At 37.5% G+C, this 16,974-nt stretch overlaps 2 protein-coding genes across 7 annotated transcripts; both read left to right on the forward strand.

The window, feature by feature from the left end:
- Positions 1–10: 10 nt before the first annotated feature.
- Positions 11–5,982, forward strand: LOC124869528 (acyl-coenzyme A thioesterase 2, mitochondrial-like). Of its 3 annotated transcripts, none has more exons than XM_047367417.1 (4): positions 11–146; positions 3,318–3,773; positions 4,049–4,233; positions 4,781–5,982. In XM_047367417.1, the coding sequence occupies exons 2-4, from the start codon at positions 3,323–3,325 to the stop codon at positions 5,387–5,389; spliced, it is 1,245 nt and encodes a 414-aa protein (XP_047223373.1). In that variant the 5' UTR covers positions 11–146; positions 3,318–3,322; the 3' UTR covers positions 5,390–5,982. The 3 variants fall into 3 exon arrangements, with proteins under 3 accessions (XP_047223373.1, XP_047223374.1, XP_047223375.1); XM_047367418.1 differs by lacking the exon at positions 11–146 and adding an exon at positions 169–511; XM_047367419.1 differs by lacking the exon at positions 11–146 and adding an exon at positions 1,948–1,971.
- Positions 5,983–7,538: 1,556 nt separating this feature from the next.
- On the forward strand, positions 7,539–16,773 carry LOC124869552 (acyl-coenzyme A thioesterase 2, mitochondrial-like). Of its 4 annotated transcripts, none has more exons than XM_047367470.1 (4): positions 7,539–7,691; positions 14,109–14,564; positions 14,840–15,024; positions 15,572–16,773. In XM_047367470.1, the coding sequence occupies exons 2-4, from the start codon at positions 14,114–14,116 to the stop codon at positions 16,178–16,180; spliced, it is 1,245 nt and encodes a 414-aa protein (XP_047223426.1). In that variant the 5' UTR covers positions 7,539–7,691; positions 14,109–14,113; the 3' UTR covers positions 16,181–16,773. The 4 variants fall into 4 exon arrangements, with proteins under 4 accessions (XP_047223426.1, XP_047223428.1, XP_047223427.1 ...); XM_047367472.1 differs by lacking the exon at positions 7,539–7,691 and adding an exon at positions 7,722–8,056; XM_047367471.1 differs by lacking the exon at positions 7,539–7,691 and adding an exon at positions 12,656–12,763.
- Positions 16,774–16,974: the final 201 nt, after the last annotated feature.

Consider the following 16,974-nt stretch of genomic DNA (forward strand, 5'->3'; position numbering starts at 1 on the left):
GGTTTCCGGAACTAAATCACATTTCTGGGCGTAGTTGAAGCTGCTCTGTGTGTCTCAAAGGTTTTGAGGTTGTTTGGGAAAAACAGGGAGTTTAAGTTCTTTGTTAGCATACAGAAGTGACACGGTTTGGGCGAAAATTAGCCAAGGTACGATACTGACTCTCTTATTGTTGTAACGTCATTAAATATGAGCCGTTTTATAAACGTGGTTGAAAGTTTTTAACTTAAATATGCTTTCATTAAGTTAAAACAACAACTATGCAGTTGTTTTAAACTCAATTTGTAGCTTACACTGGGAATTTGTAGTTGTAGACCAGCAATGCAGGCAGCACTCATACGTCTATTTTAAGAAGACAACCTCTGGATATGACCCTGAGCATGCGCACTGAACTTCTTTGGTCGACCATGGCGAAGCCTGCAACGTGTCCTGTTAAACCGCTGCATGGTCTTGGCAACTGTGCTGCAGCCCAGTTTCAACGTGTTGGCAAACTTTTAGCCTACGCCATCTTTAGGTATAGCGACTATTCTTTGTTTTCAGATTCTCAGAGAGTTCTTTGCCACAAGGTGCCATGTTGAACCTCCAGTGACTAGTATGAGAGATTGTGAGAGCAATAACACCAAATTTAAAGGGGGCATAAGATGCTTTTAGATCCTTTCTTTTCACCCTTAAATCATTCAGTTGTGGTCTATATAAAGTAGAGCTGCAATGCTTTGGTCTGAACTCCTTGTTATTGTAGAGCCACAGGCTCCTCTTTTACCCCTGTTCTGAGGTACTGTGAGAGCGACTCGTTTTGGTGCCGTTTCTTTAAATGCTACTGACCCACTTCACACCCTGTGACCCTCAAGGTCAAGGAGTGCTGCACTTAAACCCATTCGGCCATTTTTGTAGTTTGATAACAATTATCTAGCGTCGCAGAAATAAGACAAAAACAATACAAAACTGTTTATGTAATAATAATATTAAAACAAGCAGTACGGTTCTGTCCTCAAGGAGCTAAAAGCAGCACACAGCGCTAACATAAGCAGAAGGCACGACACTACTGCTATCAGAACAATGGCCAGGACGTCATATCAACACGCAATAAAACTATGTCTAAAATAAAGTTTGTTCTCATTTTAGCGTTATTTGCAGCTTACCGCTTTGCCTAGTCCATCGCTTCCATAGATAGAAGGAACTGACCCCTTAATCAGATGAAGTCTTTCAGCAAATCCTTCTTGATACTGTCGGAGGTTGCTGAAGGCACTTATCCTTGAAAAATTGATCACCTTGTTTAGTTGTTGCGCAGCAAATACTGTGACGTAACAATTGGAAAAACGTAACAGATGAGAGAGAAAACTGAACGGACTGAAAAATATGACCCAAACAGAGTATAAAGAAATCTCCACAGCACCCGGAGAGACTAAATTCAACTTTTCTGCACTCCTACAGACTCCGAGTACACTACAAAATGTATTTAAAGGCCAAAAAAAGCACATTTTACATGATATGTCCCATTTAAAACACTTGGGGTGTACTCACTTTTGTTGAAAGCAGACAATGAGTGTGTTTTGAATTATTTTGAGGGAACAGCAAATTTACACTGTTATACGAGCTGTATGCTGACCTCTTTATATTGTATAAAGGTGTCATATACACACTATATTGCCACAAGTATTTGTCTGTCTACATGTACATGAACTTTGATGACATCTTATTCTTAATCTATAAGGTCCAATTTGTTGATGGACCCAACAGCAACTCTACCTGTTCTGAAAACATCTTCCGCAAGGTTTAGGAGTGTGTTCATAGTTAGATGAGAAAGCCAGAACTGCAGCCTCAGCTCTACTTCAGGCCAAAGGTGTTCTCTGAGCAAAGCGATCATTTTGAGCCTTTATTGTTCCCTTAGTTCCCCAGGATGTACGCAGGGGTCTAAACTAGTGTGTAAATAAACCTCGTCACGATACCTGATATCTGAACACATTCCGCTGCTCGGTAAACTGGATCACATTCATTTTAAAACAAAATGTTAGTGTGAAAGGTAGCCACGGTTTAAAGGAAACACTTCATACGTTTATCACTGAAAACGGCTTCGAAGTAGAAAGAAGATCTGTAGAGCCGAGAAGCGCTCAAGTTATTCTTATCTATTCAAGAGCCACACAATAATAAAAAAAAAAGAAAAGTTGCCTGTTTTTCATTAATGATTCGGCTTTAAATACAGTGAACAAAACTACTGATTTCTGTACGCAGTTTGTACACCATGTGGATTATGTGTTGCTGTTATAAATAACTTTTAATTCATACAATTTTCTCTAGACATACACTTACAGTACTGTTATTCATTAACGGACAGCAGATATAAAAACATTCACCTTGTATTGTGGTGAAGGTTCTAGCAACAGAAGTTCGGTCTGGTTACCGCTGACCTTTAACCTATTTTTACTGGTGTTTCAGGGCATGTGGTTGTCCCAGTTTCCTGTGTTTATTGCAGTTTTAATGCATAGATCACACATAAAACTGCTGAAGGTTTATCGAAGTTTGTCAAATTTTAAAGTTCATTTCCAGCACTTGAATGCCAAAATGATGATTTGAATCTAATTATTTTTAAAACCCAAAATCATGCGTCATGTCTGAGACTTGCACGGCATTTAATCTTATTAATAGGACTTTATTTGTCATAATAATTACTTTGGATGGCATAAATCTAACTATGAAATGGAAATTATGACTTTTTTAATTGATGATTTGCGGTTTTTCAGAACTTTGACTTTAAAAGGGTAAAATTATCTTGTTGTAACTTATAATTCTTTTGATTTTACATATTTGGGTTTGGGTCATGAGAATAACTTGTCTCAGAACTGACTTGGATAAAAAAAAAGGCTTTTTATCTTATTATTATGACTTTGAAAGGCAACATTCAGAATTTTTTGGACTTACTTATGTATTTAAAAGTCCAAATTGTGTATAAAATGTAAAACAATTCCCCTTTTGCAGACTTCTCATTTTTAAAGTTAGGATTTTAATTTATAACTCATAAAAAAAACTATATAAATTGACTTGACTTGACTTCAAGGGAATAACTTCCTGGTTCATAATTAGGACTTTAAAATTATGATATACTGAGTGCCATTTTATTTAATGTACTTGATGTAATTTGCCACATAATTTTTTTATAGACTTTGCAGTATTAACAATAAATTCCTCTATAATCCAGCTCTGAATTATAAATGAGATATTATGTTCTTTCCTTTCCCTTCTTGCCATTATTTATTATATTACCCACCATAACTTAAAGCTTTTATTTGATGTCATTCTGAAAATCTGTTCTGGTTTAATTTCAGAAAGTATGTCAGCCCAAATCAGGCTGAGGCTGCTGCCCAGCGCCAGGTGTTTATTCGACGAGCCCATTCAGGTGAAGGTGGCCGGACTGAGGTCCAAGCAGTTGGTCACTTTGAGAGCCAGATCCACTGACGAGAGAGGAGTGTTGTTTAATTCCTCGGCCAGCTACAGGGCCGATGGCAGAGGGGAGATTGACCTGAACAGAGACCCCTCGCTCAGTGGAAACTACGTTGGTGTTGACCCCATGGGTCTGCTCAGGTCGCTGAAGGCAGATGACTTGCACAAATACTTTTATAAGAATAAAGCGTTAGAACCTTTCATGGTGAATTTCTCTGTGCACGAGGAGGAGGGCAGGATGCTGGCAGAGGCGACCAATGAGAGGCTTCTGATGGGTGACGGGGTCAGGCGAGTTCCTGTCAAAGAGGGCAATGTTCAAGGAGTCCTCTTTACTCCTCCAGGTATTCCCTGATTAAGGGCTCGTGGAGTATTTTAATTAACTGTATCTATTTATCAGAACCCAAACAATTTTATATATATTTTCACTGCAGACATACTGGTTTCTCAGCAAAACCACTACGAAGAGCTTAAAGCATGCTGAGATGAGTCAATGAATGCATCAAAGGTCAATTTAAAATTGTCTCTGAAGTGCAAACCTGAAAGTTTATTATAGATAAAGAAACTTTTATCTATTAAAAATTTGTATTTAACATCCTTTTTGTCTTATTGGTCTCAGGGGAGGGTCCGTTTCCTGCTGTTTTGGATCTGTGCACCTTCATGTCAGAGAAAAGAGCCTCTCTGCTGGCAAACAAAGGCTTTGTAGTTCTTGCTTTACCCGTTTTCATTCACAAACCCAATCTAGAAAGGATGAACCTGGATGACTTTGAAGAAGCGCTGCAGTTCTTGCAAAGCCAGCCTAAGGTGATGAGAAATGTCCAACCTGCTAGTTTGCGTAAAACCACTTCACTTTCAACAAACAGGAAATTAGAAAACACTCAACATCTAAGACCTTACCTTGAGTAGATATATTGAGTTGTCCATTAGTCTGTCCAAATTATTCATACCCCGGGCAGATTCAGATTTAGGTAATGTTAAATATTTTCTAGATAAATACTTATTTTATATAGTTTTGTTGTCTTTTGTGAGATGCCTGAAACAAACCTGTTGGCTAAATGAAATTAATTTTTTATCTTAATCTGCCAAAGAATCATTTTGGGCTTAATTGTATACTTAAAAAAAACATGTTAAAGAAATTACTATTTTGACAGAAACCCAAAACATGCTGTGATGTCAAAGATTTCTACTTTTGTTTTGAATGACCAAAATCAGTCTGCATTAAATGTCCTTCTCAAAATAAGTAGTAATTGCATTTTCTGATAAAATAATTTATTTTTTAAATTGGTGAAATAGATATTTATCTAAATTTATCTGATTAATTTAATATTTTTTATTGTTATGTTTTTTGCAGGTGAGCAGTAAAGGAGTTGGAGTAATATCCCGATCAAAGGGGGGCGACATTGCTCTTTCACTTGCTGCTTTTGTGCCAGGAGTTGAAGCTGTGGTGTGGATTAACGGCTGCAGCGCCAACATCGGCATTCCCCTCTACTATAAGGAGCGGGAGATCCTCTCACCGCTGATGTTTAACTTCGGTAAGGTGGTTCCCACTGAGTCTGGAGCTAACATCATCAAGTACGCTGTTAATAACCCACTAGCTGAGGAGAACAAGGGTAGTGTTGTTCCCATTGAACAAGCTGATGGACATTTTCTCTTTGTGGCCTCTGAGGATGACCTCAACTGGGACAGCAAGGGCTACCTGGATGACATGGTGGGTCGACTGAAGCATCATGGGAAGAAGAACTTTGAGAACATAACTTACCCTGCAGCTGGACATTTACTGGAGCCACCTTATGGGCCACACTGCCCCTCTGCTTTACATGGAATGCTCAGGTTTCCAGTGGTGTGGGGTGGAGAGCCTCGAGCTCACGCTGCAGCTGAGCTCCACCTGTGGCAGAAGATCCAGGATTTCTTAAGAACTCACCTGAGCAACAATGCAGCACAGACTACATCCAAATTATAGTATTAAATCAGTGGTCTCCAGAGCCAGCCTTTAGGGCTCGGTGTCCTGCATGTTCTAGATGTTCTCTGAATCAAATATATAGCTAACTAATCTTCCTCAGCAGAGGTTGGTGACTTGCTGAAGAGGAAATTCAGCCATTTGAATGAGCAAAGCACATCTAAAACCTGCAGGGCACTGGCCCTTGCTGACTGGAAGTCAACATCCCTGACCTAAATGACTAATGAAAAGATTAAAAGAAATTAACATTAGGACATAAATAACTCTTTTATGATGTTTGTAGAGGTTTTACATTGAAAGAACAGTTGTTGTGTTTTTACTGTGATTAAATGTGTTTTAAAGTGAGAATATTATAGTAATTCCTCGATATATCTGAATTAAAAAAGATCTGACTTAAAATTGTAGGTCTTTATTATAACACTTGTAAACAAGCCCTAATTGTGTTGAATGGTGGTAGCCATAGCATCTCATTTTATTCTGATTCACTTTTTCACAACTCCTAAAACCACCTTTCATCACAGCATCTAAAATCTGTTTACCAAAAATAACCTAAATGTGAAGTTCTTTGTTGAAAAAATAAAGTGCATTCAAACTTATTACATGGGAAATGGAACTGGCAAGTACCAGACAAGTGCTGCAAATCCAACTAAATTTCTGTAATAATTAGCCACTAACAGCAGAAGTTGACATAATTCATTGATCAGTTCTGTGTTTGAACAATACCAAGGCAGAAAAACATTAACAAAAACTTAAACTTGAAGACCCAAGACCCAAGAAGAAAACCAAAAAGAACTCAAAATGGAAAAAAGTAACTGAAAACTACACTATCCCATGAAACAACAAAGAGCAGCGAGGAGTTAAATCTGCATTAGCAAAAAAAACTAGAATAATTTGCTAATTGTTAAAGTCAGTGACCAGGTTAAAGCAATGTAATTCAATTACAATTCAGTTCTCTGAATTTTATGACTTCAACCACTTAGGGAACATGTTTACAAACAGAGCTATATATGTTCAGCTGACCTGGTTTATCTCCAGCTTATTCCCTCTATATTTTATATGCACAGCAACCATATTGAATTTAAACTCAGAGATTGTCAGGAGCCTTTGACATTCAAACTAATGCTGTATTAATCAAATCTTTGAACCGTCCCAAGTTCAAAACCCAATATGGCTGCTGTGCTCATAAAATTTAATGACATTTGCAACTATTAATTTGTCCTGCTTTCAGTGTCTTTATGAGCCAACGACCCATATGGTGTTATAAAACCTGCTCCGTCTTTGCTTGAACACAAGAGGTGGAGACAAATACACTATTATTGGCTCATATTGAATCTAGTAATTGAGGCAAGACTTGAGTGGTAAAGACCCTATTACAATAATCGAACCTGAAAATAAGCATGCACCTGTATTTTCCATGTCCTGTTTAGTCAGGAAACCTTTTATTGTGGTAAGCTGATTTAGGAACAGACTTTATGTGATTGTTCAAATTTAGATCTAAGTCAAAATCGACACCTAGGTTTCTTGCATCCTCTGTTGTCTTCAGTAGTTAGGACTTCAATGATTAGAAAATCCCAGTCATTGGCAGCTATAATGCACCCAAGTTGAGTCTGATGTAATTCCCAGATCCCAGAGATCTGACTTCTGAGACAAATCAGGAGCATTTTAGCAACCCAGACTTGGACTTTTGTTCTGTTCACCCAGAACTTGTAAATGTTGACTGGCAAGGGCACATTGGGCACCAACATCACTGGTTGAGGTGGGCAAACATTGCGAATAAAACAACTTAAGTAGGCATACGACGAAAACAGAATACCAGCATCAAACATTTTAAACATTTTTGAAGATCATCTGGTGCAAATTCAGTTTGTCGTTTAATCTCTGCAATTTTGGGAGCCAACTCTTTTCCTCAAAGGGATTACAGGTTATCATTTTAAAATAGTAGTGCTGTAAAGAGGAGTAAGCTACATTTGATTCCTTCAAACTAATGTTAAGGACGGATAAAAGCAGAACTTATTGCAGATAAAGGTGGTTCAGGTGCCTAAAATACAGCACATTTCTAATTAAAGTTATTTAGAAATGACGTACTGCTGTTAGGCTTTTATTTTAAAGAGACTTTACGCCGCTTCCTGTTTCTTCAGGTTACGTTCGGGTCGCCTGATGGTTTCCGGAACTAAATCACATTTCTGGGCGTAGTTGAAGCTGCTCTGTGTGTCTCAAAGGTTTTGAGGTTGTTTGGGAAAAACAGGGAGTTTAAGTTCTTTGTTAGCATACAGAAGTGACACGGTTTGGGCGAAAATTAGCCAAGGTACGATACTGACTCTCTTATTGTTGTAACGTCATTAAATATGAGCCGTTTTATAAACGTGGTTGAAAGTTTTTAACTTAAATATGCTTTAATTAAGTTAAAACAACAACTATGTAGTTGTTTTAAACTCAATTTGTAGCTTACACTGGGAATTTGTAGTTGTAGACCAGCAATGCAGGCAGCACTCATACGTCTATTTTAAGAAGACAACCTCTGGATATGACCCTGAGCATGCGCACTGAACTTCTTTGGTCGACCATGGCGAAGCCTGCAACGTGTCCTGTTAAACCGCTGCATGGTCTTGGCAACTGTGCTGCAGCCCAGTTTCAACGTGTTGGCAAACTTTTAGCCTACGCCATCTTTAGGTATAGCGACTATTCTTTGTTTTCAGATTCTCAGAGAGTTCTTTGCCACAAGGTGCCATGTTGAACCTCCAGTGACTAGTATGAGAGATTGTGAGAGCAATAACACCAAATTTAAAGGGGGCATAAGATGCTTTTAGATCCTTTCTTTTCACCCTTAAATCATTCAGTTGTGGTCTATATAAAGTAGAGCTGCAATGCTTTGGTCTGAACTCCTTGTTATTGTAGAGCCACAGGCTCCTCTTTTACCCCTGTTCTGAGGTACTGTGAGAGCGACTCGTTTTGGTGCCGTTTCTTTAAATGCTACTGACCCACTTCACACCCTGTGACCCTCAAGGTCAAGGAGTGCTGCACTTAAACCCATTCGGCCATTTTTGTAGTTTGATAACAATTATCTAGCGTCGCAGAAATAAGACAAAAACAATACAAAACTGTTTATGTAATAATAATATTAAAACAAGCAGTACGGTTCTGTCCTCAAGGAGCTAAAAGCAGCACACAGCGCTAACATAAGCAGAAGGCACGACACTACTGCTATCAGAACAATGGCCAGGACGTCATATCAACACGCAATAAAACTATGTCTAAAATAAAGTTTGTTCTCATTTTAGCGTTATTTGCAGCTTACCGCTTTGCCTAGTCCATCGCTTCCATAGATAGAAGGAACTGACCCCTTAATCAGATGAAGTCTTTCAGCAAATCCTTCTTGATACTGTCGGAGGTTGCTGAAGGCACTTATCCTTGAAAAATTGATCACCTTGTTTAGTTGTTGCGCAGCAAATACTGTGACGTAACAATTGGAAAAACGTAACAGATGAGAGAGAAAACTGAACGGACTGAAAAATATGACCCAAACAGAGTATAAAGAAATCTCCACAGCACCCGGAGAGACTAAATTCAACTTTTCTGCACTCCTACAGACTCCGAGTACACTACAAAATGTATTTAAAGGCCAAAAAAAGCACATTTTACATGATATGTCCCATTTAAAACACTTGGGGTGTACTCACTTTTGTTGAAAGCAGACAATGAGTGTGTTTTGAATTATTTTGAGGGAACTGCAAATTTACACTGTTATACGAGCTGTATGCTGACCTCTTTATATTGTATAAAGGTGTCATATACACACTATATTGCCACAAGTATTTGTCTGTCTACATGTACATGAACTTTGATGACATCTTATTCTTAATCTATAAGGTCCAATTTGTTGATGGACCCAACAGCAACTCTACCTGTTCTGAAAACATCTTCCGCAAGGTTTAGGAGTGTGTTCATAGTTAGATGAGAAAGCCAGAACTGCAGCCTCAGCTCTACTTCAGGCCAAAGGTGTTTTCTGAGCAATCCGATCATTTTGAGCCATTATTGTTCCAGTAGTTCCTCAGGATGTACGCAGGGTGGAAAGGCACGGGGTTTTACCTGGTTTATTGGTCTGTGGCTACTGCTCGGAGGAAACTTGACAAGCTCGATCCAGCTTTCTTTTGTCTTACTGGATAAACTTGCTTTCATATTGGAAACGGCGGAATAAGGCATAAACTGGTATGTGAATGGTTCGGATGGAAGGACAGGCAGGAGAAGGGGAAGATATGGATTTTGAGGGATGGACACCGGTAGGTAGGGGGAGAGGAAGAGGACGTGGGAAAAAGGAGGAAGGAGGGATGTTTGAAAGTCAGGGTAACAAGCGAGAGTTGGAAGGAAGCAGCTCGGACAAAGAGAGAATAGTTAGAAGGAAAATACTGAAGGAAGAATTTAAAATAATAATAAAATTAAGGAATGAGGATGAGCACAATAACCTGAGCCCAATAGTGATTTCTAGAGAAATAAAAAAGAAAATAGGTGATGTAGAAATGGTGAAAGTATTAAGAGACGGAAACTTATTAGTGACGTGTAAAAGTGAAGAACAAAAAATTAAGGCTTTACATGTAGAAAGCATTGGGAAAAAATGGTTGTAGAGAGAAAGATCTTAGGAGAAAATAAATCAATCCGGGGAAGATTTTTGGTTTCCATCTGGACGAAGATTTAGACAAAATAAAAAGAAGCATTACTGGTGCAAAAGTGAACTCGCTGAAGAGATTATCAAAAACTGTTAACGGAGAAAGAGTAGGAAGTATGTCAGTTCTGATTGAATTTGCAGAAACAATCTTGCCAGAAAACATAAAAATAGGATTCTTGAGCTTCCCAGTAAGACCATACATCCCTCCACCACTTAGATGTTACAAATGCCAGAGAAATGGACACAAAGCAGCAGTTTGCAAAGGAAAGCAGAGGTGTGCAAAGTGTGGAGAAGATCACAAGATAGAAGACTGTAAAGAAGTGCAAGAAAATGTTGTAACTGTGGAGGTCAACGTAGAGTTACATGTGGAGGGTGTGAGGGGAGAAAAACAGCAAAGGAAATCCAACATTTTAAGGTGAGCAAAAACACAAGTTATGCAGAAGCAGTCAAAAGTGTGAAAGGATAAAAGGTAAGAGAGGCGGAAGAAAAAGAGAGACAAATTCCTCAAAAACTGCAAACAGAGGAGAATATTGAGTTATCGGTAGAGAAATTAATACTATTCATTGCTTACGTCATCAATTACACTGACCAGGCCAAACATAAAACTGAGAAAATTTAAATAATTGTGAGAGGAGCAGAAAAATTTCTGGGTTTCAGAGGGTTCTTGGGAGAACATCAATAAGTGGTTGGAAACGGAGGGGAGACCAGGAACATCAGCTGATAACATATGAGAAACTACAGTGGAATGCTAGAAGTCTGATAGCTAATGGACAGGAACTGAAAGGATATATTAATAAACTTGAAGAGAAACCAGAGGTGATTTGTGTACAGGAGACATGGTTAAAACCAACATTAGATTTTGTTATTAGAGGGTATGGTAGTATAAGAAGGGATCGACCAGAAGGAAATGGAGGAGGGTGTTCTTATGGGGGTAGAAAACCTGCCTCTTTAAGCCTTATTACAGTGAATGTTCCTATAAAAATGAGAAGAAATAAAATTTAAATTATATAATCAAGAATTAGAACAAGTTAAATGTATAAAACTTTTAGGAATATGGTTTGATATCCTATGGATATACATATTCAGAAAATAATAGATAAATGTAAGAAAGTATTAAATATTAGGAGATGTTTGTCTGGCAGTGACTGGGGAGCAGACAGAGGAGCTTTAAAACACATTTACACAGGATTGATCAGATCAAATATAGATTATGGAAGTATTATATATGGTTCAGCAGCAAAAACACATCTGGAAAAATGAGATATGATATAACATCAAGCATTAAGACTTTGTACAGGAGCTTTCAAAACAACCCCAACAGCAGCACTTGAAGTAGAAATGGGAGAAATGCCGTTAGATTTGAGGAGAACACAATTAACAATAAATCACTGGATAAATTTACAAGGCAATAACCCGGGTCATCCAACACGAAACATCTTGAAGCCATGCTGGGAAAAAATTAAATAAGACACATGTTTCTGGATGGATCATTAAAAAAATAACAGAAACGTTTCATATACAAAATATAGTAATAAGTCTGATAATGCCACTAGCTGTTGTACCACACTGGATCTTACCAGAAGCACAGGTAGATATGTCTTTAATGGAAAAAAAGAAAAGAACATGTATATTAGAGTTAAATATAGTACAGGAATATGTTAATAATTATTATCAATACCTTCAGATTTATACAGATGCATCGAAAATAAATGACAAAATAGGAATAGCATTCATAGTACCGGAATTTCAATAAAAATAGGAAAACAAATCACAAATGGTTTATCAGTATACACAGGAGAAATATTAGCAATACTTTTAGCAGTACAGGATGGAAGACATGAAACCTTTAAAAACAATAATTTGTTCAGATTCAAGCTCAGTATTATTGAGTTTAAAATATAACCATTCAGACAGCAGGCCAGACATTCTACTAGAAATACAGCAAACTTTATTCAGACTACAAATGATGGGTTTATCAATAGTATTTTTATGGGTTCCAGCACATATTGGAGTTAAAGGAAATGAGATGGCAGATAAGATGGCTAAGAAGGCAACAAAAATCATATTAATTTTACAGTATATTTAAGTAAATCAGAGGCAAAGAGCATCATCAAACAAAAATTAAAGGATGAATGTTGAAAAGGTGGGATGGAGAAAGAAAAGGAACATAGTTTTATAGGATCAAAAAGGCAGTCTGTGAAAAAAGAACTGGAAGAAGGAATAGAAAGGAGGAATGGATAATAAGATTAAGATTAGGACATACAGGACTTAATTATACACTTTTTAAAATACATAAACATAATACAGGACAATGTGACCACTGTGGGATGGATGAAACAATTCAACATATTTTTATGGATTGTCAGAAATATGAGCTGAAAGAAGAAGCATGAAGAGAGAATTTGAAAGGATTAAAGAAAAGTTTAGCTTAATAGATTCATTACAAAAGACAATAGGGAGCAAACATATACAAATTATTTTAAGATTCCTAAAAAGAACAAAAATGATTTAATAGAATTTGAGTATACAAGATATTAATCCATGTTGAACCACACTCCATACCAGTGGTGGCGGTAATGCGCACCTACAGATTCATGCCAACCGCCATTAAACACCAGAAAAAGAAGAAGAAGAAGAAGGATGTACGCAGGGGTCTAAACTAGTGTGTAAATAAACCTCGTCACGACACCTGATATCTGAACACATTCCGCTGCTCGGTAAACTGGATCACATTCATTTTAAAACAAAATGTTAGTGTGAAAGGTAGCCACGGTTTAAAGGAAACACTTCATACGTTTATCACTGAAAACGGCTTCGAAGTAGAAAGAAGATCTGTAGAGCCGAGAAGCGCTCAAGTTATTCTTATCTATTCAAGAGCCACACAATAATAAAAAAAAAGAAAAGTTGCCTGTTTTTCATTAATGATTCGGCTTTAAATACAGTGAACAAAACTACTGATTTCTGTACGCAGTTTGTACACCATGTGGATTATGTGTTGCTGTTATAAATAACTTTTAATTCATACAATTTTCTCTAGACATACACTTACAGTACTGTTATTCATTAACGGACAGCAGATATAAAAACATTCACCTTGTATTGTGGTGAAGGTTCTAGCAACAGAAGTTCGGTCTGGTTACCGCTGACCTTTAACCTATTTTTACTGGTGTTTCAGGGCATGTGGTTGTCCCAGTTTCCTGTGTTTATTGCAGTTTTAATGCATAGATCACACATAAAACTGCTGAAGGTTTATCGAAGTTTGTCAAATTTTAAAGTTCATTTCCAGCACTTGAATGCCAAAATGATGATTTGAATCTAATTATTTTTAAAACCCAAAATCATGCGTCATGTCTGAGACTTGCACGGCATTTAATCTTATTAATAGGACTTTATTTGTCATAATAATTACTTTGGATGGCATAAATCTAACTATGAAATGGAAATTATGACTTTTTTAATTGATGATTTGCGGTTTTTCAGAACTTTGACTTTAAAAGGGTAAAATTATCTTGTTGTAACTTATAATTCTTTTTATTTTACATATTTGGGTTTGGGTCATGAGAATAACTTGTCTCAGAACTGACTTGGATAAAAAAAAAGGCTTTTTATCTTATTATTATGACTTTGAAAGGCAACATTCAGAATTTTTTGGACTTACTTATGTATTTAAAAGTCCAAATTGTGTATAAAATGTAAAACAATTCCCCTTTTGCAGACTTCTCATTTTTAAAGTTAGGATTTTAATTTATAACTCATAAAAAAAACTATATAAATTGACTTGACTTGACTTCAAGGGAATAACTTCCTGGTTCATAATTAGGACTTTAAAATTATGATATACTGAGTGCCATTTTATTTAATGTACTTGATGTAATTTGCCACATAATTTTTTTATAGACTTTGCAGTATTAACAATAAATTCCTCTATAATCCAGCTCTGAATTATAAATGAGATATTATGTTCTTTCCTTTCCCTTCTTGCCATTATTTATTATATTACCCACCATAACTTAAAGCTTTTATTTGATGTCATTCTGAAAATCTGTTCTGGTTTAATTTCAGAAAGTATGTCAGCCCAAATCAGGCTGAGGCTGCTGCCCAGCGCCAGGTGTTTATTCGACGAGCCCATTCAGGTGAAGGTGGCCGGACTGAGGTCCAAGCAGTTGGTCACTTTGAGAGCCAGATCCACTGACGAGAGAGGAGTGTTGTTTAATTCCTCGGCCAGCTACAGGGCCGATGGCAGAGGGGAGATTGACCTGAACAGAGACCCCTCGCTCAGTGGAAACTACGTTGGTGTTGACCCCATGGGTCTGCTCAGGTCGCTGAAGGCAGATGACTTGCACAAATACTTTTATAAGAATAAAGCGTTAGAACCTTTCATGGTGAATTTCTCTGTGCACGAGGAGGAGGGCAGGATGCTGGCAGAGGCGACCAATGAGAGGCTTCTGATGGGTGACGGGGTCAGGCGAGTTCCTGTCAAAGAGGGCAATGTTCAAGGAGTCCTCTTTACTCCTCCAGGTATTCCCTGATTAAGGGCTCGTGGAGTATTTTAATTAACTGTATCTATTTATCAGAACCCAAACAATTTTATATATATTTTCACTGCAGACATACTGGTTTCTCAGCAAAACCACTACGAAGAGCTTAAAGCATGCTGAGATGAGTCAATTAATGCATCAAGGGTCAATTTAAAATTGTCTCTGAAGTGCAAACCTGAAAGTTTATTATAGATAAAGAAACTTTTATCTATTAAAAATTTGTATTTAACATCCTTTTTGTCTTATTGGTCTCAGGGGAGGGTCCGTTTCCTGCTGTTTTGGATCTGTGCACCTTCATGTCAGAGAAAAGAGCCTCTCTGCTGGCAAACAAAGGCTTTGTAGTTCTTGCTTTACCCGTTTTCATTCACAAACCCAATCTAGAAAGGATGAACCTGGATGACTTTGAAGAAGCGCTGCAGTTCTTGCAAAGCCAGCCTAAGGTGATGAGAAATGTCCAACCTGCTAGTTTGCGTAAAACCACTTCACTTTCAACAAACAGGAATTTAGAAAACACTCAACATCTAAGACCTTACCTTGAGTAGATATATTGAGTTGTCCATTAGTCTGTCCAAATTATTCATACCCCGGGCAGATTCAGATTTAGGTAATGTTAAATATTTTCTAGATAAATACTTATTTTATATAGTTTTGTTGTCTTTTGTGAGATGCCTGAAACAAACCTGTTGGCTAAATGAAATTAATTTTTTATCTTAATCTGCCAAAGAATCATTTTGGGCTTAATTGTATACTTAAAAAAAACATGTTAAAGAAATTACTATTTTGACAGAAACCCAAAACATGCTGTGATGTCAAAGATTTCTACTTTTGTTTTGAATGACCAAAATCAGTCTGCATTAAATGTCCTTCTCAAAATAAGTAGTAATTGCATTTTCTGATAAAATAATTTATTTTTTAAATTGGTGAAATAGATATTTATCTAAATTTATCTGATTAATTTAATATTTTTTATTGTTATGTTTTTTGCAGGTGAGCAGTAAAGGAGTTGGAGTAATATCCCGATCAAAGGGGGGCGACATTGCTCTTTCACTTGCTGCTTTTGTGCCAGGAGTTGAAGCTGTGGTGTGGATTAACGGCTGCAGCGCCAACATCGGCATTCCCCTCTACTATAAGGAGCGGGAGATCCTCTCACCGCTGATGTTTAACTTCGGTAAGGTGGTTCCCACTGAGTCTGGAGCTAACATCATCAAGTACGCTGTTAATAACCCACTAGCTGAGGAGAACAAGGGTAGTGTTGTTCCCATTGAACAAGCTGATGGACATTTTCTCTTTGTGGCCTCTGAGGATGACCTCAACTGGGACAGCAAGGGCTACCTGGATGACATGGTGGGTCGACTGAAGCATCATGGGAAGAAGAACTTTGAGAACATAACTTACCCTGCAGCTGGACATTTACTGGAGCCACCTTATGGGCCACACTGCCCCTCTGCTTTACATGGAATGCTCAGGTTTCCAGTGGTGTGGGGTGGAGAGCCTCGAGCTCACGCTGCAGCTGAGCTCCACCTGTGGCAGAAGATCCAGGATTTCTTAAGAACTCACCTGAGCAACAATGCAGCACAGACTACATCCAAATTATAGTATTAAATCAGTGGTCTCCAGAGCCAGCCTTTAGGGCTCGGTGTCCTGCATGTTCTAGATGTTCTCTGAATCAAATATATAGCTAACTAATCTTCCTCAGCAGAGGCTGGTGACTTGCTGAAGAGGAAATTCAGCCATTTGAATGAGCAAAGCACATCTAAAACCTGCAGGGCACCGGCCCTTGCTGACTGGAAGTCAACATCCCTGACCTAAATGACTAATGAAAAGATTAAAAGAAATTAACATTAGGACATAAATAACTCTTTTATGATGTTTGTAGAGGTTTTACATTGAAAGAACAGTTGTTGTGTTTTTACTGTGATTAAATGTGTTTTAAAGTGAGAATATTATAGTAATTCCTCGATATATCTGAATTAAAAAAGATCTGACTTAAAATTGTAGGTCTTTATTATAACACTTGTAAACAAGCCCTAATTGTGTTGAATGGTGGTAGCCATAGCATCTCATTTTATTCTGATTCACTTTTTCACAACTCCTAAAACCACCTTTCATCACAGCATCTAAAATCTGTTTACCAAAAATAACCTAAATGTGAAGTTCTTTGTTGAAAAAATAAAGTGCATTCAAACTTATTACATGGGAAATGGAACTGGCAAGTACCAGACAAGTGCTGCAAATCCAACTAAATTTCTGTAATAATTAGCCACTAACAGCAGAAGTTGACATAATTCATTGATCAGTTCTGTGTTTGAACAATACCAAGGCAGAAAAACATTAACAAAAACTTAAACTTGAAGACCCAAGAAGAAAACCAAAAAGAACTCAAAATGGAA

Source organism: Girardinichthys multiradiatus, chromosome 6 (genome assembly GCF_021462225.1).
Source record: "Girardinichthys multiradiatus isolate DD_20200921_A chromosome 6, DD_fGirMul_XY1, whole genome shotgun sequence".
NCBI lineage: Eukaryota > Metazoa > Chordata > Actinopteri > Cyprinodontiformes > Goodeidae > Girardinichthys > Girardinichthys multiradiatus.